The 27,386-nt window shown below is 34.3% G+C and overlaps 1 protein-coding gene across 1 annotated transcript; it reads left to right on the top strand.

Annotated features, from left to right (window-relative positions):
* Window positions 1-4,209: 4,209 nt before the first annotated feature.
* On the top strand, window positions 4,210-14,019 carry LOC143628397 (methylsterol monooxygenase 1-1-like). Its single transcript, XM_077098009.1, has 5 exons — window positions 4,210-4,577; window positions 12,232-12,554; window positions 12,668-12,815; window positions 13,756-13,788; window positions 13,871-14,019. Exons 1-5 carry the CDS (start codon window positions 4,248-4,250, stop codon window positions 13,934-13,936), a joined length of 900 nt encoding a protein of 299 aa, XP_076954124.1. The 5' UTR covers window positions 4,210-4,247; the 3' UTR covers window positions 13,937-14,019.
* The last annotated feature ends 13,367 nt before the right edge of the window (window positions 14,020-27,386 follow it).

Raw genomic sequence — 27,386 nt, forward strand, 5'->3', positions numbered from 1 at the left:
GTCTTGTCCTTCATTGTTTCTTAGTAGTTTTTTTTTGGATTTATATGTTTTAGTATCCGACCGGTTCGCTACTTCGGTACACTAATTTCAGCTGGATTTATGTAGTTATGACAGTTTCAATTATTTTTAAGCATTTCTTGATTTAAGGGTGTGTATGGGTCGGTTTAAGACGGTTTTAGGCCAAAACCATAACCAATATGCCAGTTAATAGACAGCGTTAACCATAACCGATCTGTTATGGAGGTTTCTGCTAATCAGTTTTAAAAATTAGAACGAGTCAGTTAACCGTGACCAAAACAATGTAATTGTGCCTAAAAGTTCGGTACCAAATATAACCAAGAAAGAAAAAGGTAAAAAGTAACATAACATAATCCAACAAAATACATAGTCCATAATATTAATATCATATATTCAAACAAACGATAAATGCATTAACTTTTTTAGTAAAAATAAATCATATAGTTAAAAATAATAGCATTATTAGTTTATTACATTCTTTTATTTCTCCAAACAATCAACATCTTCTAATTACTTAATAAAGTCGAGAATCTTGTACATGGGGCGGTTATGTTAGGACGGGTTTTTAAACCGACCCGTATTTGGCGGTTTTCAAAATTTTATTGAACCAACCCACTAGCTATGTTGGTTATCGATTAAAATCGGTTCAATTATGTCAGTTAAGGTTCGATTAATGGTTATGACGGTTAATTTACACACCCCATCCCTATAATGCAACACCAAAAAAGGAAACATATCTAAGTAGGGTTAGGCTAAATGTACCTCATACTCTACTTGTCATACCCCATATCATGAACTTTTATTTCCTTTAAGAATTTTATTTGACATATTACTCTCTTGTAACAATTTATTGCATTTTATGGTATCAATTGAAAATATTAATTAGAAACTTTAAATTTTTTTATTTTATTTTTTATCTCCTTTAAATTTTCATTTACTTTTAAGAATTTTGTTTTTAATATTACTTTCATGTAACATTGTTTTGTATTTTATAGTCTCTTTTTAAAATATTAAATTAAAAACTATAAAAGTTTTTCTTTTCTCTTTTTTGTGTTTATTGTCCTTGATCATAATAATATTTATTATTATCATTATCAATGTATTATTATGTTTATAAAATAATATATATATATATATATATATATACTCACACTCTATTAAAATTAAAAAAAAAAAGATATTATAAATATTAATACTAAAACTAAAAAAATATATTAATGATAATAGCTTAATAGTTTTTAAATTATATATGTAATGGAAACTATGAAATAAAAAAAATGTTGTAGGGACTAATATGTATATAGATAATGTTAAGAACTAATAGTAACTGATCTAATAAGTTCAGCGGGGTACACATTTTAGTAAAAATGATATAGAGATGGTACGTTTAACAGTATCCTGAAAAATAAAAATAATAAAGTGTCAAAATGGAAGTGCATTATTAATTGGTGTGTATAATATGTACCTATCAACTGTGGTACGACCATTATGCCAATTACAACGACTATCACTATTATTTTGTGACATTTCTCCTAAAAATTGTATAAGTGAAACAATTAAAATAATTCATATATTTACTTGGTCAGCTAATATATGGGAAGCCATTTGCGTAAAACATGTTAGATCTACAATTCTTCCTCCTTTTCTTCTTCTCATTTTCTGTTTTCCAAATTGCTCTTCTTTTTCCATTACAGGAAGAGACAGAAAAAAAACTAAAATATTATAATTATTTATAATTTATATAACTTTTAAAAAATGAAGGAAGAAAGCGATACATTGCCCAAATTCGGAGACTGGGATATGAAGAACCCATCATCAGCAACCGAATTCACAATGATTTTTGACAAGGCGAGGAAGGAAAGAAAGACGAGATATGAATACCAATCTCGCAAAATAAGTGCGCATTGGAAGGATAAACAAAGTGTCTCGTTGAATGCTAAACGATCTTCTTCGATTGTCAAGAGTAATTTGCTTTTGTGTTGTTTCTTCCCCTTTCAAATCATGATATATGACCAATTGGTTATCATCAAACATGCATATGTGAGATCATACGAATATTGTGATTATATACGATAAAATGTTACATTGGATTAATATTTGTTTCTAATAAAAACACAGACGGTGAATAAGGTTTATAAACATTTGGTTTTGATGATTCGATCTTTGCTTTATTGTTTTTATTCATCTGTATATCATATTCACAACCGTTAATTTATCATGTTTAAGGTAACAGGTAAAAAATGTTCATGCTGCTTAAACAAAGGTAAATAAGAACACTTCCAAAAGGATTTTGATTTACAACGTTTTCATGTGAGAGCATGTGATGTGAACGAGAGAGAAATGGTTGGTGTTCTTGTGCAAAAACTCCCTGAGAATGGGCATTGTGAGTGAAGAGAGGGAAAAAGTGGAGCGAACATGAATCGACGGCAAACATTCAAGCCAAATTATATTAGCAAATCGTGGTCAATACAACGGCCAAGCAATAAAACAACCTTCATACGTCAAAAACACTACGAATAATGAAGCAAAGCATCCACTTCACAAATGGATCAACCATCCAACCACTCTTTAGTACGCACAATCGAGATTAAAAAAAAATCAAGATACATATCAATTAACGAACCGTAAGATTGCTAAACGACAAAAGATATATGACGAAAATCACTTGAGAAAGCTTTCAATGTTGAACAAAGTTTTTTAGTAAACTGTCAAAATCGTCTATGTTGTTTGACCACTTTTGTCATTTTTATCAACAAAGTTTTTCTTACTATTTTTTTAACGTGGCAACTCTCATGTTCCATTAAGTTGTACAAACATCCTCACAAGTTTTTAATATGGATGATGGATTGAACCGACACCATAATGAACCGAACAGATACCAACCAACAGGGCTGGCTATGAGGCAGGGCCGGGTGGCCGATGGACCTCGACCCGACACATCAATAGGCCCAAACTATTAAAAAAATAATATTTAATTTTTTGAAAAAAAAAATATATTCTTAATGTTTAAACCCAATTACTCAACTAATTAAAGACCCAAACTTTTTTTCATCTCCGGGCCAAAATTTTTTCACGATTCTCGAAGACAGTCTTACCAACCAAGTTCCCTTTACGTCTTCACTGCAGCACACAGGTTTAAAACAACTGGTTAAAAAATTAAAGTCCTAGAGTAACGTGCCCCATATTTATACCCGTTTAATGTTCACCTATTGAGAAGTCAAAAGGTCCCCCCTCTATACACCACTTATCCACACCCTAATCATCAGAGATGGATAAATAAACCAGTTAACTGAACTAACTCAAAAAACAAACAAAAACTGAACCGGTTTGTAATTTTCTCCACCAAAACCGATGACAAACCGGTTAACCGAATCAAAACTAACAAAAACCGGTAAAAACCCGAACCAAAACCAATCAAAACCCGAACCGAAACTAGTCGTAACCTGGTTATGAAACCGGTTTCAACCCAAACATGTTTCAATCCAAAGCGATTTTGAATTTTAAGCCGATTAGTACACCTATACCCACCACCACTTTAATTCCACTTGAATTTTAAGCTGATTTCGAACATATTGAAACCGTAGGTTCCGAACCGGTTTATAGTCTTCTCCACTAAAACCGATGCCAAACCGGTTAACCGAATTGAAACCGCCCAAAATCTGAACCGAAACCGATCGTAACACGGTAAGAAACTGGTTTCAACCCAAACCAAAACCAATTTTAACTTTTATTAACCAAACCGAACCAGTTTCAAGCAAAAACAGTTTTCAGTTTTAAACCGATTTGTCCACCTTAGAGCCGGCTTAACGAATGTGGAGGCCTAAATCAAAATAAGATTTTGGAGCCTTTTCTTGATAATTGTTAAGAAAAAAAAGTTTGCTTATTAAAAGTTTTGAATTCATAACCTATACTTTAGTAACAACCAAGCTTATCACAACACTAATATATTACTTTTAGTTTACTTTACCCATTATAATATATCTATATATAATATTTTTTTTAACTTAAATGCCTTAATTAAATGTGGACCTAAAGCCGTAACTTTGTTTTCGCTTTTCTAAGCCACCCCTCGTCACCCTCCCAAACAAATATTCCTTTTCCCTTCCTCATTTCATTTCCCCCCATTATTTTAACCAAAACAAAACAAACAAATCCTACTCACACTCACACTCACACTCACACTCCTCACTTTCATCGCCACCGATCCCCAAATCCAAATCCAAACCCAAATGTTGCCCTACGCCTCCATCCACGACGCCTCAACCGCCCTCAACCGATCTCTAACCGCCACCGAAGCCCTGTGGTTCGATTACACCAGAAACAAGTCCGATTACTTCGTCTACTGCCACAACATTCTCTTCCTCTTTATTATTTTCTCCGTTGTTCCTCTGTCATACGTCGTTACGGAGCTCGTGTTTCGTGATTACGTGTCTGCGTACAAAATTCAGCCGAAGGTTAAGTTCTCGTTGCGTGATCATTTCAAATGCTACGCGGATGTGATGCGCATGTTCGTGCTTGTAGTCGGACCGTTGCAGCTCATCTCGTATCCTTCGATTCGAGTAAGTGTAGTTTTAGGGATGCTTGGTAGCCTCTTAATGGTCATTAATAATAATAAAGTAACCTTAAGCTATGCAGTACCGATATATTAGTGATGTATAGCTTATCGGTCCCTTGGCGATATATAAGTCAGAATATCGGTTTAGAATATCAGTACCGATTATATCAACGATATTGACCGATATTTAACTGAAAATATCAGTGTTTTAAGTCAATGTTATTGTTTTAAGTCTTAATCAATTCTTACTTGCTACGATTGTTAGTGTTTTGCAATTTGCAAAAAGGTTAATTTGTTAATGCTAGGAGACTATACTGAATTATTAGTGTTAAATTGCTATATATATGAATTTTACATGATATTAAAATCACCGATATCCCATCGATATCTCACTGCGATAACTGATATCTCAGATTATCGGTCCTTGATCGATATCCGATATTTTTCCGCACTAACTGCTTAGACCTTAAGTAATAATAAAGTGACCTTAAGTCTGATTGGTTTATTCATACTTAAGGTTACCTCTTAAAGACCATTAACAGGCTATTTAATGGCTATGAACCATGGTCATTAATAGAAGAGGCTATGAGCCCCATTAAGAGGTAGCATTTTAATGGTCACTAATTGAAGAGGTAACCTTAAGTCTAATTGGTTCATTTAGACTTAAGGTTACCTTTTAATGATTATTAAGAGACTATGAACCATTAGAAGATAGTATCATCTTAATGTTCATTAAGAAGAGAGGTAAGCTTAAGTCTGATTGGTTGGTTGGTTTATTCAGATTTAAGGTTACCTCGTAATGACCATTAACAGGCTATGGAGTATTTAGAGTTAGTCTCTTAATGACCATTAACAAGAGAGGTAACCTTAAGTCTGAGTAGTTCATTCAGACTATTCATACTTAAGGGTACTTCTTCATGACCATTAGAGGAGGCTATGAACCATTAGGAGGTAGCATTAAGTCTTAATGGTCATTAATAGGAGAGGTAACCTTAAGTCTGAATGAACTAATCAGAGGAGGCTATGAACCTTAAGTCTGAATGGCCATTAACAAGAGAGGTAACCTTAAGTCTGAGCAGTTCATTCAGACTTAAGGCTACCTCTTAATGACCGACCATTAAGAGGAGGCTATAAACCATTAAGAGGTAGCCTCCTAATGGTCATTAAAAAGAGAGGTAACCTTAAGTCTGACTGGTTCATTCAGATTTAAGGTTACCTCTCTTGTTAATGACCATTAAGATGCTATGAACCATTAAGAGGTAGCATCTTAATGGTCATTAATATGAGAGGTAACCTTAAGTCTGATTAGTTCAATTAGACTTAAGGTTACCTCTTAATGACCATTAAGAGGAGGCTATGAACCATTAAGAGGTAGCATCTTAACGGTCATTAAAAAAAGATGTAACCTTAAGTCTGATTGGTTCATTCGGACTTAAGGTTACTTTTTAATGGCCATTAAGAGGAGGCTATGAACTATTAAGAGATAACATCTTAATGGTCATTAAAAAGAGAGGTAACCTTAAGCCTGATTAGTTCATTCAGACTTAAGGTTACCTCTTAATGACCATTATGAGGTGGCTATGAACCATTAAGAGGTAGCATCTTGATGATCATTAAGAATAAAGGTAACCTTAAGTCTGATTGGTTCATTCAGACTTAAGGTTACCTTTTAATGATCATTAACATGCTATGAAGTATTTAGAGGTAGCCTCTTAATGGCAACAAGTAAGAGACTACCTTAGTGATTTAAATTTGCGAATACCGAGATTAGGTGATTTACTTTTTTTTTTATTATTAACGAAGAATGAGAAGAAGATGATGATGTTTGTCAATTTTGTTGATATGTGGATGTTACTGATTTGAGTAGTAATGAGATTAGTTAATTAAGTTTGGATGTAATTTTGTTGATCTATAATTGCTATGATGAGAGATCAGATTTGTGAGTGCACGTGATATAGCCTTTTCTAGTAGGCAAACACTCCAAGAGAAATAGAGGGAACAAGGAATTTTGGGACAATTTTCTCATATATTTCCAAATGCAAAATGCAACAATTTAAACATGTAGGAGACAAAGGCTCATAACCCACGTCCCTTATTTCAAGGATAACATGCACCACTATCTACATGCATTAACTAAAAGATGCTAAAAACTAGTTCAAACGTGGGAAATAAAATAACAAACGCAAAAGTGGAAACGTGCAGCTCAATCTGCCAATCGAATGGGCTTCTTGATTTCTCGCTTGGGCCTTTCATTGAGATTAGAGTTCAGCTGGGCTTGATTGACTGATGGGCCGGGGTGGGTCGTATCATCATCCTCCCCTGGACAAACGACATTGTCCTCAATGTCTGGAAAACAAGGAAATTGTTCTTGAATGTCTCCTTTGTCTTCCCAAGTTGCTTCTTCTAGAGGCCGTTTTTCCCATTTAATGAGCAGCTGCTATTGGTTCTCAGGTCCGTGGCGTCTGTCAAGTATCACCTCCGGTAGCCTATCGCCATTGTCTTCACCCACAAAAGGATCAAGAGTGCCTGGGGACTGTGGAACGTTTCCATGACTTTCTTTTAACAGGGAAACATGAAAAATAGGGTGAATCTTTGAGGCTGGTGGTAATTCCAACTTGTAAGCGACTTTGCCTATGCGTTCTAGTATTTTGTGTAGGCCGAAAAAACGTCTTGAGAGCTTTTGATTCTTGCGATTTTGGACCGATTTTTGGCGGTACTGCTGAAGTTTTAAGTAAACCCAGTTGCCCACTTCGAACTCTTTCTCCATTCTCTTTTTATTAGCCTGTTTCGTTATGCGAGCTCGAGCTTGTTCTAGCGATACTTTCAAGTTGTTCAAAGTTTGTTGGTGGTCCAGGAGGGACGTGTCAATGGAGGCATTGTTGGTGGAACCCGGTATGTAGTCGTGAATTGTTGTTGCCTCACGACCGTAAAGAGCCTTGAAGGGTGTCATATTAATGGCAGAATGGTAGCTTGTGTTATAAGAAAATTCAGCGAGAAACAAGTACCTTTCCCAAGTGGAGGGCTTATCAAAAACGAATGCTCGAAGATAATTCTCCAAACAACGATTCACAACTTCGGTTTGGCCGTCGGTCTGCGGGTGATAGGCACTGGAGTGGAGAAGTTTGGTACCCATTTGTTTGAAGAGTTCCTTCCAAAAACGGCTAAGGAACGTTGGGTCTCGATCCGAAACAATGGTGTTTGGCAGTCCATGGAGACGATAAATTTCCCGCATAAATATGGTGGCTAAGGAGATGGCTGTGTAGTGGGCCGGTAAAGCAATGAAGTGAGCAAATTTGGATAAACGATCCACAATTACCCAAACCGTTGTTTTGCCTTTTGAACATGGCAAATTTGTAATGAAATCCATGGAAAGATCTTGCCATGTTGAATTTGGGATGGGTAAAGGTTGTAGCAGTCCATATGGTCGATGGGTTGGTACCTTAATAGCTTGACATGTAGCACATTCTTTGACGAGATTGGTGACATCTTTCTTTAGGCTTAACCACGTAAAAGAGGCTGAGATCCTTTTGAATGTGGCGTGTATCCCGGAATGCCCCCCTAAAAATGATGAATGGAATTCTTGTAGTAATCTCTTTCTCAATGTAGTGATCGGTGGAACCATAATCTTACCCTTCAAGTATACTAACCCATCTCGATACATGTGGTGAAAAATGCCATGGGGTCTGATGTTATTTGCTCCACTAACTGTTGACCAAGTTGATTATCTTTTAAGCAATCCTTTATTTCATCCAACCAAGGAGCCGTTGGATGAGATAAAGCCAACATGGATGGAATGTTAATTCTGCTTAAGGCATCGGCTACGGTATTTTCCTTTCCGGGTTTGAAGTGAATTTCAAAGTCGTAACCGATGAGCTTGGTGACCCATTTTTGTTGTTCCGGTGTTTGGATGGTTTGGGTTAGTAAGTGTTTGAGGCTATGGTGGTTGGTATAGATATGGAAACGCCGCCCAAGGAGGTATTGACGCCATTTACGGACCGATTCGGTGATGGCATACAACTCTTTTGTATATGTGGAATGTGCTTGCATAGCAGGGCATAATTTTTTTGAAAAAAATGCGATGGGCCGATTGTGTTGGGATAGTACGGCTCCAATGGCTTGGCCGGATGCATCTGTGGTAAGGTCAAAAGGTTGGGTGAAATCCGGTAAGGCTAATGTGATAAGCTCTTGCATGTGTTCTTTGAGGGTGATAAAGGCTGTGTTGGCAATATCCGACCAAGAGAATTCTTTTTGTTTGAGAATGTCGGTTAAAGGGGTGGCTATTTTGGCAAAGTGAGGTACAAAGCGTTGGTAGTAGCCGGTAAGTCCCAGAAAGGCACGTAAGGTGGTGAAAGAACTTGGAGTAGGCCACTGTTGTATAGCCTCTATTTTGTCCTGTTCAGGAGCAACTCCCACACAAGAAATTCGATGGCCCAGAAAAGAAATTTCGGGAACTGCGAAAACACATTTGGAGGCTTTAGCAAAAAAATGGTTCTGGGATAAAGTTTCAAAAACTAACTTTAAGTGTGAGTAATGGTCTTCTTTTGTGGCACTGTAAATTAGGATATCATCGAAAAATACCAACACGAAACGCCGTAAGGCTGACCTGAATAAATCATTCACGGCGGATTGGAACGTGGATGGAGCATTCGTAAGACCGAAAGGCATAACGAGGAACTCATAATGGCCATCGGTTGTGCGAAACGCGGTCTTATGAGTATCTTGTTCGGCCACACGTATTTGGTGATATCCCGAACGGAGATCGATTTTGGAGAAAACGGTAGCACCGTGTAACTCGTCGAGCAACTCATCAATGGTAGGGATAGGAAACCGATCTCGTATTGTTGCGGCATTTAGGGCACGATAATCTACGCAAAAACGCCATGTACCGTCTTTCTTTTTTACCAATAAAACCGGTAATGAGAACGGACTTTGGCTAGGGCGGATAATACCATCTTTTAGCATCTCGGAAATCAACTGGGTCATAATTTGCTTCTGAAAATGAGGGTAGCGGTAAGGTTTTACGTTAACGGGTTGATTATCATTGAGCAAGGGTATACGGTGATCATGAGGTCTGTTTGGAGGCAATGAATGGGGTGTCACAAATAGTGTATGGAAGGTTTGTAAGAGATTGGTAATGTGAGGGTCTGTTGGTGGTTGGGTGGGTGTTAATGGTATGGTTGTAGAGTCCATGATTAAAGCATGGAGTGATGCTATTGACCCATGACGTATAAGAGTTGAAAGAGAGCTTGGGGAAACCGGTTGGCTAAGTGGGTCACCGCGGAGTGTTGTGGTAACTTCGTTGGCAGTAAATGATATTTCGGGGACAGAAAAGTCGGCAGTAATTGGTCCTAATGTGCCCAACCAAGATATACCCAAAACAACATCAGCGCCTTGGACCGGAAAAATGAAGAATGGAATTTGAAAGGTAGCCTTTTGTAGTTGCAATGGAACATCGGGGCAGTGCCCTTCGCAATGAATGAATTGGCCATTACTGACCATAACAGCGAAGGGGTTAAGTGATTTAGTGAAAAGATGAAGGCTGGAGGCGATGCGTGGTTGTATAATGTTGTGTGTGTTGCCGCAATCAATCAAAACGGTTACTGGTTTGCCATGAATGTAACCCGTAATGCGGAGGGTTTGGAGGGACGACATACCGAAGAATGCCGCGTCGGATAAGGACATGCATTCAGGTGGGTAAAGGTTGTCGCTTGGGTTTAACATTGGTGATTCTTGCATGCTAGGATCATTGTTGTCCACAATTAGAAGAAATTGTGGTGGAGAACATTAATGACCAGGAAAAAATTTTTCCGGGCATCGAAAACACAAGCCTTCTTTGCGACGTTGTTGAATCGCTTCCGGTGATAATTTGGTGAATGGAAGTGGCTTTGGTGGTGTAGGTAAAAGTGGAGGATTAGATGATGAGGAAGGCTTATCGGCTGAAGTTAGTTTATTTGTGGGCTGGGAAATCGGTAAAGTAGGCGTGGTGGAAAAAGTGGTCAATGGTTGAGGAGTTTTATACGGGTAAAAGGTTTTAGGTTTATAAGGTTGTAAGTGTAATTTGTCCTCCAAAAGTCTGGCAAGTCCACATGCATCATGCAACGTGGTGGGTTTAAGGATTGCGAGTTCCGCTCTTATGTCCGGTTAAGGCCTGAGATAAAGCAATTTAGGAGGGTGTGTGGGGATAAACCGGTTATTAGGTTACTAATCCGCTTGAATTCTGTTTGGTATTTGACAACAGAACCGGTATGCTGAAGTTAAAAGAGGGTAGCTTCGTGGTTCTCATAGGTCGAAGGACCAAAACGGAGTTCAACTTCGCGTTTAAAATCCGTCCACGTACCTAAAAGGTCGTTATTAGCAAGATGTTGGTACCACGAAAGGGTGTCACCGATGAAATGGAATGCGGTTAAGGAAATACGCTCCCCGGGCGGAACGTTGTAATATGTAAAAAAATTGTCAGCTTGGAAAATCCACTCAAGGGGGTTGGAGCCATCGAACATAGGAAGGGTGATTTTTGGTTGACGCAGATGGCGGTTAAGGTTGTTGTGTGGTGGTTCTTGACGATTGGGTGGTGAGGGGGGTGTTCGTTGAAGATGGTGTCGGTTTTAATGGAATCGGAGAGTTCGGTGATGTGGTTAACGAGGCGAGCAGTGGTGGCGGATTGGGCATCGATTTTAGTAGTAAGGTTTTGGGTGGCTTGAATCAGGGCGGCGAATTGGTCGGTGGTGACGGCAATCAATTGAGCGAGTTGGTCGGTGACGGACGGTGGGAGGTCGTCGGAGGTAGAGGTGTCTTTGCGTGGAGGCATGGCGGAAGGTCGAGACGTGAATGAAAGCACCAAGATGATATAGCCTTTTCTAGTAGGCAAACACTCCAAGAGAAATAGAGGGAACAAGGAATTTTGGGACAATTTTCTCATATATTTCCAAATGCAAAATGCAACAATTTAAACATGCAGGAGACAAAGGCTCATAACCCACGTCCCTTATTTCAAGGATAACATGCACCTCTATCTACATGCATTAACTAAAAGATGCTAAAAACTAGTTTAAACGTGGGAAATAAAATAACAAACGCAAAAGTGGAAACGTGCAGCTCAATCTGCCAATCGAATGGGCTTCTTGATTTCTCGCTTGGGCCTTTCATTGAGATTAGAGTTCAGCTGGGCTTGATTGACTGATGGGCCGGGGCGGGTCGTATCAGCACGTTTGCACTTGTTCGATTTAGCTCGGGCTCAATTTTGTTTCGGTTTTTGATGCAAAAAGAAATGTTGATGTTTCTCAATTCTGTTGATCTTTGATTGTTACCGATGATTGATGAGAGATCAGATTTGTTATTGCAAATTTGCACAGTAATGAGATTCGTTAATTAAGTTCAGCTTCAATTTTGTTTTTGTTATTCATGAAAATAGAGATGATGATGTTTCGGAGTTTTGTTAATCTGTGTTTGTTACTGATGACAGATCAGATTAGTGATTTGATCTCTCGATCGTCATCAAGATCAAATGTAATAAATTGATACAAATCGGACAAAGAAAATAAAAGGGCAATGAAGTGATTATATGATTTCGTTTACTGGCTAATGTTACAAATAACAGGATTATTATAGTAGTATTTTAAAATTAATTTATGTGATATACTTCATTACTTTGTCATTTGTAGATGATTGGTGTGAGAACAAGCTTGCCTTTACCGTCATTAATGGAGATTACGTCACAACTGGTTGTCTACTTTCTTATCGAAGACTATACTAATTATTGGATCCATAGATTTCTCCATTCCAAATGGGGCTATGATAATATCCATAAGGTTCATCATGAATACACATCACCAATAGGATTTGCAGCCCCGTATGCGCATTGGGCAGAGGTACTGATCCTCGGGATTCCAACTTTTCTAGGCCCCGCAATTGTCCCGGGCCACATGATTACATTATGGTTGTGGGTTGCATTGAGGCAGATTGAGGCCATTGAGACTCACAGTGGGTAAGTTAACTAGTTGAGTATGCTTATATCTTACACGTTGACGGTTGACCTCTAAACAAAAGAATAATGATAATGAGACGGTAAATCAACGTTGGAATTTTGTATCGTGACAGGTATGATTTTCCGTGGACATTAACAAAATACATCCCGTTTTATGGTGGCGCTGATTACCATGACTATCACCATTATGTCGGAGGTCAAAGTCAAAGCAACTTTGCATCTGTCTTCACCTATTGTGACTACATATATGGTACAGACAAGGTAAAATACACACACACATACTAGTATACGACGCAATCACTCTCGAATTTCCAAATAATTTACTAAAACCAATCGTTTTATTTATTTGTTTAATATATTTTATATATTTAATATTATTTGAGGGTAGCTTTGTCATTTAAATAAATAAAATGATTGGTCGTTAGGAGTTCTCGAAGCTCTGGAGTTTTTTTGAAGTTCTAAAGAGATTGAAACCCTATTTATTTTACATAATTACATATATACAGTATATAAGTTTTAGGGTCAAGTTATTCTACAAAGGGGGACAAAAATTAGAAGGATGAGAAGGATTTGTAGCCACAAAAAAAACCCTAAAAAAATAGTGAAAAATTAATTTAAAAAATCATAACTCAAATTTTAATACAAAAACGAAAAACGTAAAAACACGAAAATGTTTCCACCGTCTTCCTCGTTCTCAAAAAAATAAGACACAATGTTGAGTGAAAAAGATCATTGTGTCTTTTTGTTTATCATTGCGTTTTGTGTTTATTTTTGTCATTGATTGTGCCATTTTTTCTTGGCGTTGTCTTTTTTTCTTGATATTGTGTTTTATTATTCGGCATTGTGTCATATTTTGTTCGGCATTGTGTTATATTTTGCTAGCTATTGTGTCTTTTTTTTGTTTATCATTGTGTTTGTTCATTTTCGGCATTGTCTTTTCATCGTTTTTTTTGTTTTGTTTTGGGAACGGGAATGGCAGGGGAAACATTTTGGTTTTTAAATTTTTTTGTTTTTTATTTATATATTGAGCTATAATTTTATTTTTATTTTTTTGAGGGGTTTTTGTGTGACCACAAATCCTTCTTGCACGTTTCATTTTTGTCTCCATTTGCATTTTAACTTTACCCTAAGTTTTAAGCCTTTTGTTTTGTTTGCCTTTTGATATTGACATAATAATATGCTTGTTTTCTAATCCAACCAGGGCTATAGGTACCAAAAGAGACTACTGCAACAGGTAATCACACACTTTTACATTTGATATGTATTTATTGTTAATCATAATATTAAAATGCATACTGAACCGAATTCCTATATAGTTAAAAGGCGACTTAAAAAGCAACGGTGGATCAAATGCTCCCGGGCGGGATATCAAATCGGAGTGATCATGAAGACTAAGAGCGCAGTCGGGTATGCATTTTTTTTTCTAGTGTGACCACACTATTATGGTATTATCTTGTATTCTGAGTTTAGGTTAGATTTGATGTTGATTGTGATCATATACGCGATACTCTAGTATTATTACATCAGCTAATTTTGTTCCCAAGTATCAATATATTTATCTTTACAAATAATAAACACATCTAACAAATATATTTTATCTTGTAATAACAATCAATTTGATCGTTCGAAATAGTTTTTTTTCTCTCAACATACACCACGTAATATGGTACGAACTCGGTTGACGGTCTATATGTTTTTGATGATATGGGTATGAACAATTCTAGTATGTTACGTGAGACCGGCTTGTTAAAGGCACTAATTAAGCCAGCTTAAATGAGCTTGAGCTTAAATTAAAACTTATTTGATAGACGAGCTTGAGCTTAGTATACCAAATTTGATTGAGTTTAAACAAGTATATTATTTATGTAACTTCTTTTATATAATGTGCATACACATTATTACATATATAGTTATGATAATATGGGGAAAGTTAACGTACAAATGAAATTAACGTGCTAAACATGAGAATCAAGTAGAGTAATTATATATATACAAGTAGAGTAATTATGTAATTACATCATAGAGTAATTACGTAATTACTCTATGATGCAATTACATAATTACTCTACTTGTATATATAATTACTCTATTTGATTATCATGTTTAGCATGTTAATTTCATTTGTATTTGATCCAAACTCATGATAATTTAACTTAATAATATATATATATATATATATATAATTATAAATAGATAAATATATAGTTAATTATTAATAGATAAATAAGCAAGCTGAGACCAAACTTGAACTTGAAAATCCACTTATCAGTTGATGTTAAAACTTAAATAGTGTTAAACTCGTGATTATGTAACAGGCCAAGCTTTTTGGGCCAATTGATTGTTTCTTGTTTTGGGCTTATTACTTGATACGCAAAGTACTTTAATTTAGTTAATAGTCAAACGACTCAAACCCAAATGATATATTTTTTCTCTAAATAATTGTATAACTCCTAATAAGAGTTACAACATAGTCTTTTTTTTTTTTCTATAATGAAACTTAAAAGGCCAATAATTTATGGCCAAATGTGGTTTTAAAGCATCCCAAAAGAAAGTTCTATAAAAAGAATCATGATTTTAAAGATTTTTTCTTAACATGAATTCTTTAATTAAATTCATTAAGATTAATAATATATTGTTCATTTCGTTTTTAAACTCTAAAAATGTTTATACGTAGTGAAATATGTATATGCTTATAAGTTGTAACAAAGCAATAGTTGACAAAATAAGATGACAATACACATAAAATTTACATAAGCCATAATGATGGAAGTTTACCTAATAATTAATTAATTAGGGGTGCTAGACTGAAATATAAGTTGTTTGGTCAAAAGCACATCCTAACCAAATCGCATCGGTGCTTGAACCACAAGATCTCTCTACAATGTATTTTGTACTCCCAACGGAGTCCAAACACGCCTTGCAACAAACAGGTCATACCTTATCAACATAAATAGAGATGTTATGACCTCAAGTTCTATAAAAATATTATTTTTAAGTGACTTAGTTGGCTATTCAAAAGAGCTAGCCGGCACAACTTATCGTCCGTTCACCTTTCGTATCGATGTAAAAATTTTATTTTCTTTTAATAAATGAAAAGTTAAAGTGGTCAAAGAATAAATGAAATTGGAATAAATTGCTTTGAATTCATCACATAAAGAATTTAATTTTTTTAAAGGAAAATGAAATAATTCAAACAAAAAACTGAATCCTTCAACTCCATCATCACCACCACCACCACCACCATCCCCTTGGCCGCCACCCCACAATTAAGACAATCGTCACCACATTTGTCGCTGTGGTTACCACCACATTCCAACATTTTTAACAAATTTACAGATCAAACTTGATTATTTTACCCGCCAAATAAACCATAAAATTTCATATTTTTAATACCGTCCGATCCCCTTAATTTTTAACTATTTTAGCAAATTCCAACTAAATGATCCATTAAATTCCAACTAAATGATCCATTAAATTCCAACACTAGTAAATATTATAAACCATTGAAAATGGAGTTGAGAGGCTTAAATGCACATCCTACTATACCCTCGTGAAGTCATCACTGTGTGTATATTAGAGCACATGTGACATAATAAAATCACAAACCAAATATTAACATAGAAAAGTTAAATTACGAATGATACAAAAATGAGAAGTGTGAGAATGATTTGTGATCATACAAAAAAACCATGTAAAAAAATCAAAAAATAATTTAAAAAAATCATAACTCAAAACATAAATAGAAACCGAAAAAATTTAAAAAGCTAAAATGTCCTCCCCGTCATTCCCGTTAAAAAAACGCCGAAAAGACACAATGCCGGAAAAAAAGACACAATTATAACTAAATGAAGACACAATAAATCGCAAAATATAACACAATGCTGAATAAAATATAATACCATGTTAAATAATATAACATTGTATTAAGAAAACAAAAGACGATGTTAAGTAAAAAAAGACACAAAATGACAAAAATTAACACAAAACGCAATGATAAACAAAAAGACACAATGATCTTTTCCCTCAACATTGTGGGTTTTTTAAGAACAAGGAAGACGGTAGTAACATTTTTGTCTTTTTACTTTTGTTATTTTTTTATTAAATTTTGAGTTATGGTTTTTTATATTAATTTTATTTTTTATTTTTTATAGGTTTTTTGTATAGCTATAAATCCTTCCCATTTCTCTTATTTTTGTCATATTTATAGAATAACTTGACCCTAACATATAAACCGGAAGTTTGAAAAACGTTTTACACAAAAGAAAAAAAAGTGACGTGTGCTGGCCCACCAAACAAAGAACAACGTTATCAATGACGAAAGCATCTACAGGCTACGATGTTTGGTTAAAGCACCCTTAAGTAGGGTTTAAGCATCTTCAGTTTTTATTTGGTTTGATTATTCGGTGTGAAGGTTTTTCGATCAAAATCGATAACCAAATCAAACCGAATTTTGATAGTTAGGAGCCGAATTTTTAGTATTGCTGTTCAGTTTTCTGGTTTAACCAAGAAAAAAAGAAAAAAAAGAATAGCCATGATTTGTTACTGAATGAGTTAAATGACAAGACTTAAAAAGTTATTATTTGTTATTCTGCTTGAACAAAATTTAGTTATTTGGAATAGTAAACAAATCAGTTTCTATTTAAAATTGAACAGAATAATAATATGCAATTTTGATGGCTTTGATTTAATTAGTTTGACACCGAATACGAACCACCCCTTGGCACCAAAGAGCTCGGGTATGTAAAAGCTTATTTCACCGTATGTGTTTCTTAAAAATAATGATTTGTGTATAAAAATAATTAACTTGTATCAATTGTTTTTACGACTAAAGAACTTTTAAATTTAAATTTATTGTGCCAAAATTTTTTGATACTGGTTAGAGCATTCTCATTCCATTCTCTATCCTTATCTTTATAATTACATTAAAAAACACTACATTTTTTTCTCCTGCTCAATTAAATAATATTTTTATACTTTTATTATTACATTTTTCTCTCTCCTCTACTCACAATCAATCCAACAAATATTAAAAAATAAATAGGGACAAACAATTCCCCAAACGTTTCCCCAAATTTATAAAAAATCACTACATTTCTCTCTCAACCCTATAATTTACACTCACAATCACTCACAACCTCACCCTATAATTTGCAAAACTCCCCACACATAATTATAGGGGATGGGATGTGAATGCTCTTAATATAAGTAAATTCCTGTATAGAGTCAGCATTATACATATATATAATTTATAACTTTGGTGTCGCTATGTTTCTATTGGGCCAAGTGGCGGCACCAAAGTGGGCCACATTATTTTGTTTTTATGTTCTTTTTTCAAATTTGATAATTAAATGGTTAATCGTCTTGGCTTATCGATGAAACACTCAGGATGGACAATTTTATGTTTTTACCGACGCCTGGATTTTACTGGCCTTTTTGTTTACTTTTGGTATTGTAACGAACGCAATCGAAATCGACCGAATTCGTGTCGACTCACCGTCGCAACGCCCATAAACACTTTGGTTTAACCAACGCCCGAGTTTTACCGACTCATTGTTGCAGCGCCCGATACCGACAACACTCGGGTTTTATCTACCGAACAAATGTCGTTTTTTACATTTTAATATTTTATATGTTCATCAACCAAACCCATAGTAATACACAACTGCAACGTGACATAAACATATTCGGCCTACCTGACCCTTTATCTGACCTGTCTGGTGTAACACGATAGTAAAAAAACTAGTTTTGATATAAAAATCAAATACTATTACATTAAATTAAAAAAGGTTAAAGTTGTATAAAGTTAATTTTGATGCACTTTGTCTAAAATAGTTATATAATAATTTTGTAATATTGTATAACGACCCCACCAGCACATTTAAAGGAAAAGGATTTTTCTTTAAAACTACAAAAAGACTTGTCTATTTATTTTTTAAAAGTAAATTTCTTTTTAATCGACGTCTATAATTTCTATAATTAAATGAATCTATGTTTTCTTTAACAAAGTTTGGAACCATCCCAAAAGGCGGGTGAGTCTTTTTAAGACGGTACTAATTTTAACGCTTCAGGTCTGACTTACCTAAAAACATCATAAAGAAGAAAACCTGACACTACATAGAAACCATATTGAGTTAGATTTCAAACTTGAGACATTAAGATCTCAAATTTTAACCATCACTCTCATGTTATTAGGTAAGAAGGCCAACCGTAATGAAACTATGTTAACCGAAGTCAAATATGATGTTGATAGAATAAACACTCTAACTTTAGTAAATACTAAATACTATACGTACCCAACTAACCTCAATAATTCTTGAATATATCATTTCTTAAAGACGATTTTCTTTTGTCTTAGGCCATCACACTCTCTAATTTGAAGAGTCCCGTTGCCCCCACTCTAAACAGACTATATTGTCTTAACCGGGCACACGGTGACTTCAGAGTTTAGGTTGGATGTTCCCTTGGAAACCATACCGCCTGCTGTCATTTGACAGTCGTTGTGTCACCACAAAAGCAAAACTCTCTGGCTTCTAACGTAGCACACTGTGGACTAAAACCCGGGTGGGCTCTGGATTCAAACTGACAATCTCACGAGCCCTAGCTCAAATCCTTTATTATCAATATTCAACCAAAGTGCCTCAAATGGGGTTCGAACTTGGGTCTTCACTGAAAAACCCAAACCTCCTTCCATTAGATCACAAGTGGGGGATTATTCTTGAATTTATTTGCACATCTTAAATTCATTTATTTTCTTATTAAAATGCATATAGATAGCCATCAAACAATTTTTGAGCAATAAGGAAGAAGCAAATCTTATAATATATTTATGCGTTTAAAGCATATGAATAGCGTTATTAATTTTAATTCCATTAAAGTAAACATTTATGGATTTCTTGACGATATATTTTCTTATTCTACCTTCATTAGTGCTTGATTATCAAATTAGTCAAATACTTAACAGTGACTAATTTGTCATATTCTGACATAATTTTTTAGTCAATAAAATAAAGACAAATACATTCTATATATTTTCTTTTCTTCTCTACAGAATAGGCATTATGATTTTCTAATTTTATATTCTTCTTAGGCCTAGGCTCCTCTTCATCCTTAGACAACCTTTTAAGACATGTTCATCAACAGTTGATTGGTCATCATATTATTTATGGTTACAAAGAATTTTAATACCACCTAGTATTTTACCCGGTGTGTTCCGCTGGACAGGTCGGTAAAACCCGAACGATATTAAAACTCAAGCGTTGTCGGTCTCAAACGTTGAAGCGGCACATCAATGCGAATTTGGTCGGTTTCGGTTACGTGTATTATAAAAATTGAGACGGACCAATAGAGGTGGCTGGTCGGTAAAACTTGAATGCTAGCAAAACTTACCATTTTCGATTTCGGACTTTGAGGTGGTGAGTCTTCGCAAATTCAGTCGGTTTCCATCACGTTCGTTACGATACCATAACTAAAGAAAACGGCATCCGGTCGGTTTTCGTTACGGTATTGAAACTAAAATAAAACACGGTTAGTCCATGTGAATTTGGTTGGTTTCGATTGCATTTGTGACGGTATCAAAAGTAAACAAAAAAGTAGGTAAAACCCGGTAGTTAGTAAAACCCGAAAGTTGTCGGTCTCGGACGCCGTTATGACGAGTCGACATGAATAACCGTGTAGTTATTAAAAAATGTATGGTTCATATTCAATGTGATGAATAGTAAATTTTGTGAATGTGTTAAAAGTTAGTTTTTAATGTATATATAGTAATTAGTATTAGAAATAAAACATAACCCTTTTCATCCATATGAAGTTATATAAGATTGTTTGAAATAAATTAGATTTGGTCCATGTTGTGTTTTTGGATTTCTTTTTTATGATTGGATATATTTCTAAACCATGTGTAGCTGGTTTTCATATTAAAGTATCTCGCATAGTATAAAATTGATAATTGGATAAGACAGAAAGTTTATAAGAACGAGTAGTTCAGATATGTAAAATTCGATAATGAAACCTGACCAAACGAAGTTCTTATATAAGGAGTTAAAATGTGCAATGAACTATTGCAATCCTTCATGAAACGTCATGACTTTTGATAGTTATAACTGGCATAGCCGCTTTAGTTATAGCATCTTCAGTACTAAAGAACAAGTAGATTGTGATGAATAACTTTGAGTTTGAAGACCAAAGTTAGCACTGAAGAACAACTATAGTTTCGAAAACCAAATTTATTTTTATCATAAACTTTGTTATAAAAAGCCAAAGTTAATTTTGATCATCAGTTTTGGTTCTGAAGAACACTAGGTAAATGTGGTGATCAAATTCAACCAAATTTGAACAATTGTGTGATTCAATATATAACAAAACAAAGAAAATAAAATTTAAATAATTTTAACCGAGCTTTGCCCCTTGGAACCCACTTTTATTTTCCCTTTGTTCTTAAATAAATCTAAATTACCCAAAATGTCTTGAGGACATTAAAATCACCAACAATTTACGTATTTATAAGTTATGTGTTTTTTACTTTATTGAACGACTCCTAAAATATACCTAGAGTTGTCCAAACTGCTTGCCGCTCATTCAAAGATTGCTCGAAAAATGCTCGTTCGATTTCGGCTCGATTTGGAAATGAGCAGTTTGGATTGGTTCGGTTTGAAAACAAACCAAGCACGAGCAAAGCCTCGTTCGGTTTGGTTCGGTTCATTTTTGCTTGAGTTATTGAACCGGTTTGTATTGATTATGTAGAAACCGGTTTGGAACCGATTGAAACCGTAGGTTCGGAACCGGTTTGTATTTTTCTCCACAAAAACCGGTTAACCAAACCGAAACCGGGCAAAACTTGGCAAAAAACGGTCAAAACCCAAACCGAAACCGATCGTAACATCGTAAGGAACCGGTTTCAACCAAAACCAAAATCGACCATAAACCTGTTTGGGCTTTTGTTGACCAAACCCATAACCCAAACCGATTTTGAGTTTAAAACCGGTTTGTGCACCTCAAAATACACCTATTAAATCCACCTAATATTCCCAATTGTGAGGATCAAACCCTCAATCTTAGATTAGAGGGTGACGTCAATGCCGCTAGACCAAAGCCCTTTTGCAATCTTATTTACCAAGTTATCAAATAAAATAAATACGAGTTATGCATTTTGTGTTAGTTAAAGCAACTTGAATGCAACAACATTTTTAGTGACCAAATATAAGGATATGAAACTTTGAAACTTAACGACGAGTAACGCATAGACGTTGGCATTGTGCTGGTAGATTCATGATCGTCTACGACAAACGAGCTGATAGATGTATGTCGCGTGCCTCGTATGTTTATACGCTTTCTTTTATGTTTTTTATTCTTCTTTTTCAAAAATTCAGTTATGTTTAATTTGATTAAAGAATTTGTAAAAGGAATTTAGTATATATTCATAAGAATTTGTGAAACTTATAAACTTTAAAATAAATTGTAGTTTATTATTCTTCATACTCGGAGAAGGAGATAATCGGACGGGTAAATGACTTGTTAGTGATTCAAATAACTTTTTTTTTCTTCACAGCCAATCCTCCCTCCCCTTCCCGTCGCGTCAAATAACTGTTAAAAAAACAGAAAATGTAGTAAATATGTTAATTTGAAAAATAATTATAAACTTGATCAGAAACGTGCATTCCATATAACAATATTAAAATGGACATAGAAATGCAACTTACTTTTTTTATTTAATAAAGTGAGGCCAAGATATTTAAATAAAAAAGTATTGAAAAGATTAATTAGTGACATGAATAGGTGGGGACTCATAATAAAGGATAAATACAAGTTCTATAACATACAATAAAAGTGAAATATATGACAAGATGTGTGAACCAAAATTAGAGGGGAAAATTCTCAAAATAGCTCTTTTTAGAGAGAAGATTATCAAAATAGCTTTTTTTTCTTTAAAATTATTTAAGATTTAGACTGTCAAGACGAATTGGAGAAAGATAAAAATAATGAGGGAGCAGTCCAAATTTGGAAGGAAAGTAAGGTAGGAGACGGGATTTAGGAAAATAATAAAGGTAAAGTCCAAATTATTTTGTAATCTTGGAGAGAAAGTCCAAATTTTTCCAAAACTTTTTCTTTCAAAAAACCGTCTAGAGAGACTGTTTTTTTATGTTTCCTACCTTTCCCGTCCATATTTTCAAGTTATTGGAAAAATATATTTTTTACAATTATACCCCCTAACCACCTTGAACCACCACCATCACCGACGCGGTCGGCCCCACCCCATCACCACCACCGTCACCATCACCATAGCCGCCTCCACCGTCAATTTTTCCGTCGCCGGAGAAAACCACCACCACCACCGAAGATGGCGGAGGTGGTAAGCCTTGTTGATTACCAAATTCAAATCAGTAAGAACTTGGACGACTTCGAGTAGAATACCGGGCTTGTTAACACTCTCAACCTGACATTCAAAACAATAACCAGACCATATTAATTTATAACTAATTTTCGTATGCTAAATCAGAAATTGTTTTATTCAGAGCATCTGTCTGATGATCTGCTTCTGCGTCTGCATTTTAGTTTCTGTTTTGTCATTAATCCAATTTTTACAGGTTCGCGTGGACAACAAGCCATCACACTCTTTTCGCATGAACAATAGCAATTTGGATTATTATTAAAAAGAAATACATGGATAACAGTTGCATCTGGAGATGAATTGTTGTCAATATTAGCACTGCAACTCTCAAATTAAATAACAATTAAAGAAGCCAAAATATTGAAAATTGAAAAACAGGGTGGCGTCGGTGGCGGTGGTTTTCTCCGGCGACGGAAAAATTGACGGTGGAGGCGGCTATGGTGATAGTGACGGTGGTGGTGATGGGGTGGGGCCGACCGCGTCGGTGATGGTGGTGGTTCAAGGTGGTGGTGGTTGTTAAGGAGTATAATTGTAAAAAATATATTTTTCCAATAACTTGAAAATATGGACGGGAAAGGTAGGAAACATAAAAAAACAGTCTCTCAAAACGGTTTTTTAAAAGAAACAGTTTTGGAAAAATTTGGACTTTTGCTCCAAGATTACAAAATAATTTGGACTTTACCTTCATTATTTTCCCAAATCCCGTCTTCTACCTTACTTTCCTTCCAAATTTGGACTGCTCCCTCATTATTTTTATCTTTTCTCAATGCGTCTTGTCAGTCCAAATCTTAAATTATTTTGAGGAAAAAAGGGTTATTTTGGGGATCTACTCTCTAAAAGGGGCTATTTTGGGAATTTTCCCAAAATATGAACTTTTACTCTAAAATTACAAAAAAATTTGGACTTTATCTTCATTATTTCCTCAAATCCCGTCTCCTACCTGACCTCAAAATTTGGACTGCCCCCTCATTATTTTTATCTTTTCTCAATGCGTCCTGACAGTCCAAATCTTAAATAATTTTGAGAAAAAAATGGCTATTTTGGAAATCATCTCTCTAAAAAGGACTATTTTAGGAATTTTCCCAAATTAGAGTTCAACCGATTAGATGTATTGTCTTATATTTATTCAAATTTTCTTTGTCAAATAACTGATTCAAATAGCCATTTTATAAAAAGTATACCGGTGGTAAGATTTTATTGTTAAGAGTTTGTACTAGTTAACTTCTTTAAAAATAAGTTTTTTTGTCAAATTATTATACTTTTCATTTTTTATAAAGATTAAATTAAGCATCTAATGATTTTTTGGTAAGATAAGAGCTTGTACTAGTTAACTTCTTTATAAATATGACATACATAGTGTTGTTTATCTCTTTAATACAAACATTTTGATATAAAATTATATTGATAACCAAGTTTTTTAAAAACATAATACATTTTGGTCAATTATATGGCATTACCACATACTTGTATCGGTAAATTTAACAGAGCATATATATTCGTTTCGATTGACAAACAACGATGAAGACTATGTATTTTACTTTCTATTTTGCAGTTTACTTTTGTGGCTCGTGTTGTAGTTTTTTATAATGGTATTTTTAAGTATGTTTTATTACTATGTTATTTTTAATTATTTAATTTATTATAATACTATATTATTATAATAATGTAATTTTAATATAGAGAAAATTACTTTTTGCGTCCCTGTGGTTTTAGGGTGTAGGCACAATGAGTCCCCAAAAAAAATTTTGAACTGGTTGAGTCCCTGTGATTTCAGAAACGAACAATTTGAGTCCTTGTCGCGGTGGAATTACTAGTTTACCCTTTTTATGATCCGTATGAGTCCTTGTGGTTAAGTGATTGTTCAGTTTTAGTCCCTCTTTAAAAATTTTCTCCAAATTAAAGAATTAACCACCAAACTATAACCAATCAAGCCATAATCAACCAACCAAACCATAATCAACCAAAAATAAATTAACCAATTTTTTTTAACAAAAATAAACGAACCGAACTACCTTTTTAACAAAAATAAACGGACTAAACTACTTTTTTACTAAACTAAACCAACGTAACCACTTCTAAAATAAGTAATAGAATCGAACTCCACCTTAGTGCATGCCACTACGATATTTTTGTTAAAAACAAGTTCGGTTAGCTTATTTTTGTTTAAAATAAATTTGGTTAATTTATTTTTCTTAAAAAAATTAGTTTGGTTCGTTTTTTTTGTTGTTAAAAATAAGTTTAGTTCGCTTATTTGTTTTTTTTAAAAAAATAGTTTGATACGCTTGTTTTTGTTAAAGCGAATTGTTCAGTTCGTTTAGTTTAGTTAAAAAAATTGTTCAGGTTTATTTATTATTAAAGAAAAGTATTTCGTTATTTTATTTTTGTTAAAAAGTAGTTCGGTTAGTTTATTTTTGTTAAAAAAGTAGTTTGGTTAGTTTATTTTTGTCAAAAAAGTAGTTCGGTTAGTTTAATTTTGTTAAAAAGTTGTTTGATTTGTTTATTTTTGTTAAAAAAATAAGTTTGTTTCGTTTTTTTTTTTGATTAAAATGCAGTTGGATTAGTTTAATTTTGTTAAACGAAATGAACTAAACTGCTTGTAAAAAAAGTGGTTCAGTTCATTTAGTAAAAAAAAGTAGTTTGATTCGTTTATTTTTTTTTAAAGACAAGTTTGGTTTGTTTATTTTTGTTAAAAGGTAAGTTCGGTACGTTTATTTTTGTTAAAAAATGCGTCCAAATCCTTTATTTTTGTTAACAATGTAGTTTGATTCATTTATTTTTGTTAAACGAAGTAAACTACTTGTTAAAAAAAGTGACTCGGTTCGTTTAGTTTGATAAAAAAAATCAGTATTCGTTTTTTTTTGTTAGAAAGTAGTTCGGTTCGTTAATTTTTGGTAAAAAAGTGGTTCGGTTTATTTATTTTTGTTAAAAAAAGTAGTCTAGTTTATTTATTTTTGTTAAAAGGGGAAGGGGACTCAATGTGACCAAATATGAAAGTTTAAGGACTCAGGGTGACAATGTGTATATATATAAGTAAAATGTCAGATCTACCCCTAAAACTAACGCAATTAAGTAAAGGCAGGGACTAAAATGGTTCATTTTTGAACCACAAGGGCTCAACAAGTTCAAAATTTTTTTCGAATACTCATTGTGCCTCCGCCCTAAAACCACAGGGACGCAAACAGTAATTTTCTCATTAATATACCATAATAATTATATTGTAATACACATGGGCGGATCTAGTGTGGGTTCACCGGATTCACGGGAACCCAGTGAGTTTCGGATTTTTAGTAGAACGTCCATATGAAAAGACTGAAGTGAACTCACATATAAAATATAGAGTGAACTCATACACAAATTGAACAAATACTCTAGTGGTTAAGTCTCTACTTTATAGTTGGAGATACTTGGGTTCGATTCTCTCTTGTTGCATGTTTTCTAATATTTTTTATTCAAAACATATTTAGGGTTATATACATTAACTGCAAGATTCGAGCAAAGGCTAAGCAATGTATCGTCAGGTATTGTTTCACATGCCTCCATGTTAGCTTTCATGTGATGTGTAATTGTGCTAATGCATTGTTTTTTTAAAAATATTTAGGACTAAATTCTTGGTTTAATAATTTATTTACCGATGCATATGCTTCATATATATATATATATATATAGGGGAGGGATCAATAGAAAACTCAATGTTAGGGAGAAAACTAAAAAACTTCACCCATGAAATCAGACTTTCCCTAAATTCACCCATGAGTGAACAGAGATAACGAACACAGAGTTCTACAAGCCTACGATTAATTTAAATCATATTCATGTTTATCAATTTCGTTTACATAATCGAATCTGGCCTATAATCGACTTCCACATTAAACGACTGCACATCTTGAATTTGACCTAAAACCATGGAGATTGAAGGTAATATTGTCTTACGACTTTTAGGTTATAATGCATATGCTTACATGAACTCATATTAGTTATAATGCATATTTGTTTTATCATTTTCTGTGCTTAATTGATCAATTTGAGCTTAATTTACCGTTGGATTCAGTATGCCCTCCAACTGTATGATAAAAGGTCTAAAAGAACTCGTTTTGGTAATCACGTTCTTACTCGATTATCTTTGTTGAAACGTTGTTTAAGGCCATAAGCTACTTATTCTAAATGGTAATACGCCTTGAATAATCGCACTATTGTTATAGTTGTTGGTACCTACATCATAACACAATCTCGTGTTAATTTTTTTTATGGTTGTTAAGATATGTTTTGCAAAATGCTTGTATATTGTTTAGTTTATGACCCTGCATATATGACAAAGACATGAAAACAATAATGGGGAAAAAAAGAAGCAAAGGTGAATCACATGAAGCTATTGGACAATGAAGACAAGGTTGACTCGGAAACCAGCGGTGAAAATAACAATTTTGACGGTATGCGTTTGAAATTTTATT

This window comes from Bidens hawaiensis, unplaced genomic scaffold, assembly GCF_021521415.1.
Source record: "Bidens hawaiensis isolate Kalapana, Puna unplaced genomic scaffold, B.hawaiensis_p1.1 tig00004970_1, whole genome shotgun sequence".
Classification (NCBI taxonomy): Eukaryota; Viridiplantae; Streptophyta; class Magnoliopsida; order Asterales; family Asteraceae; genus Bidens; species Bidens hawaiensis.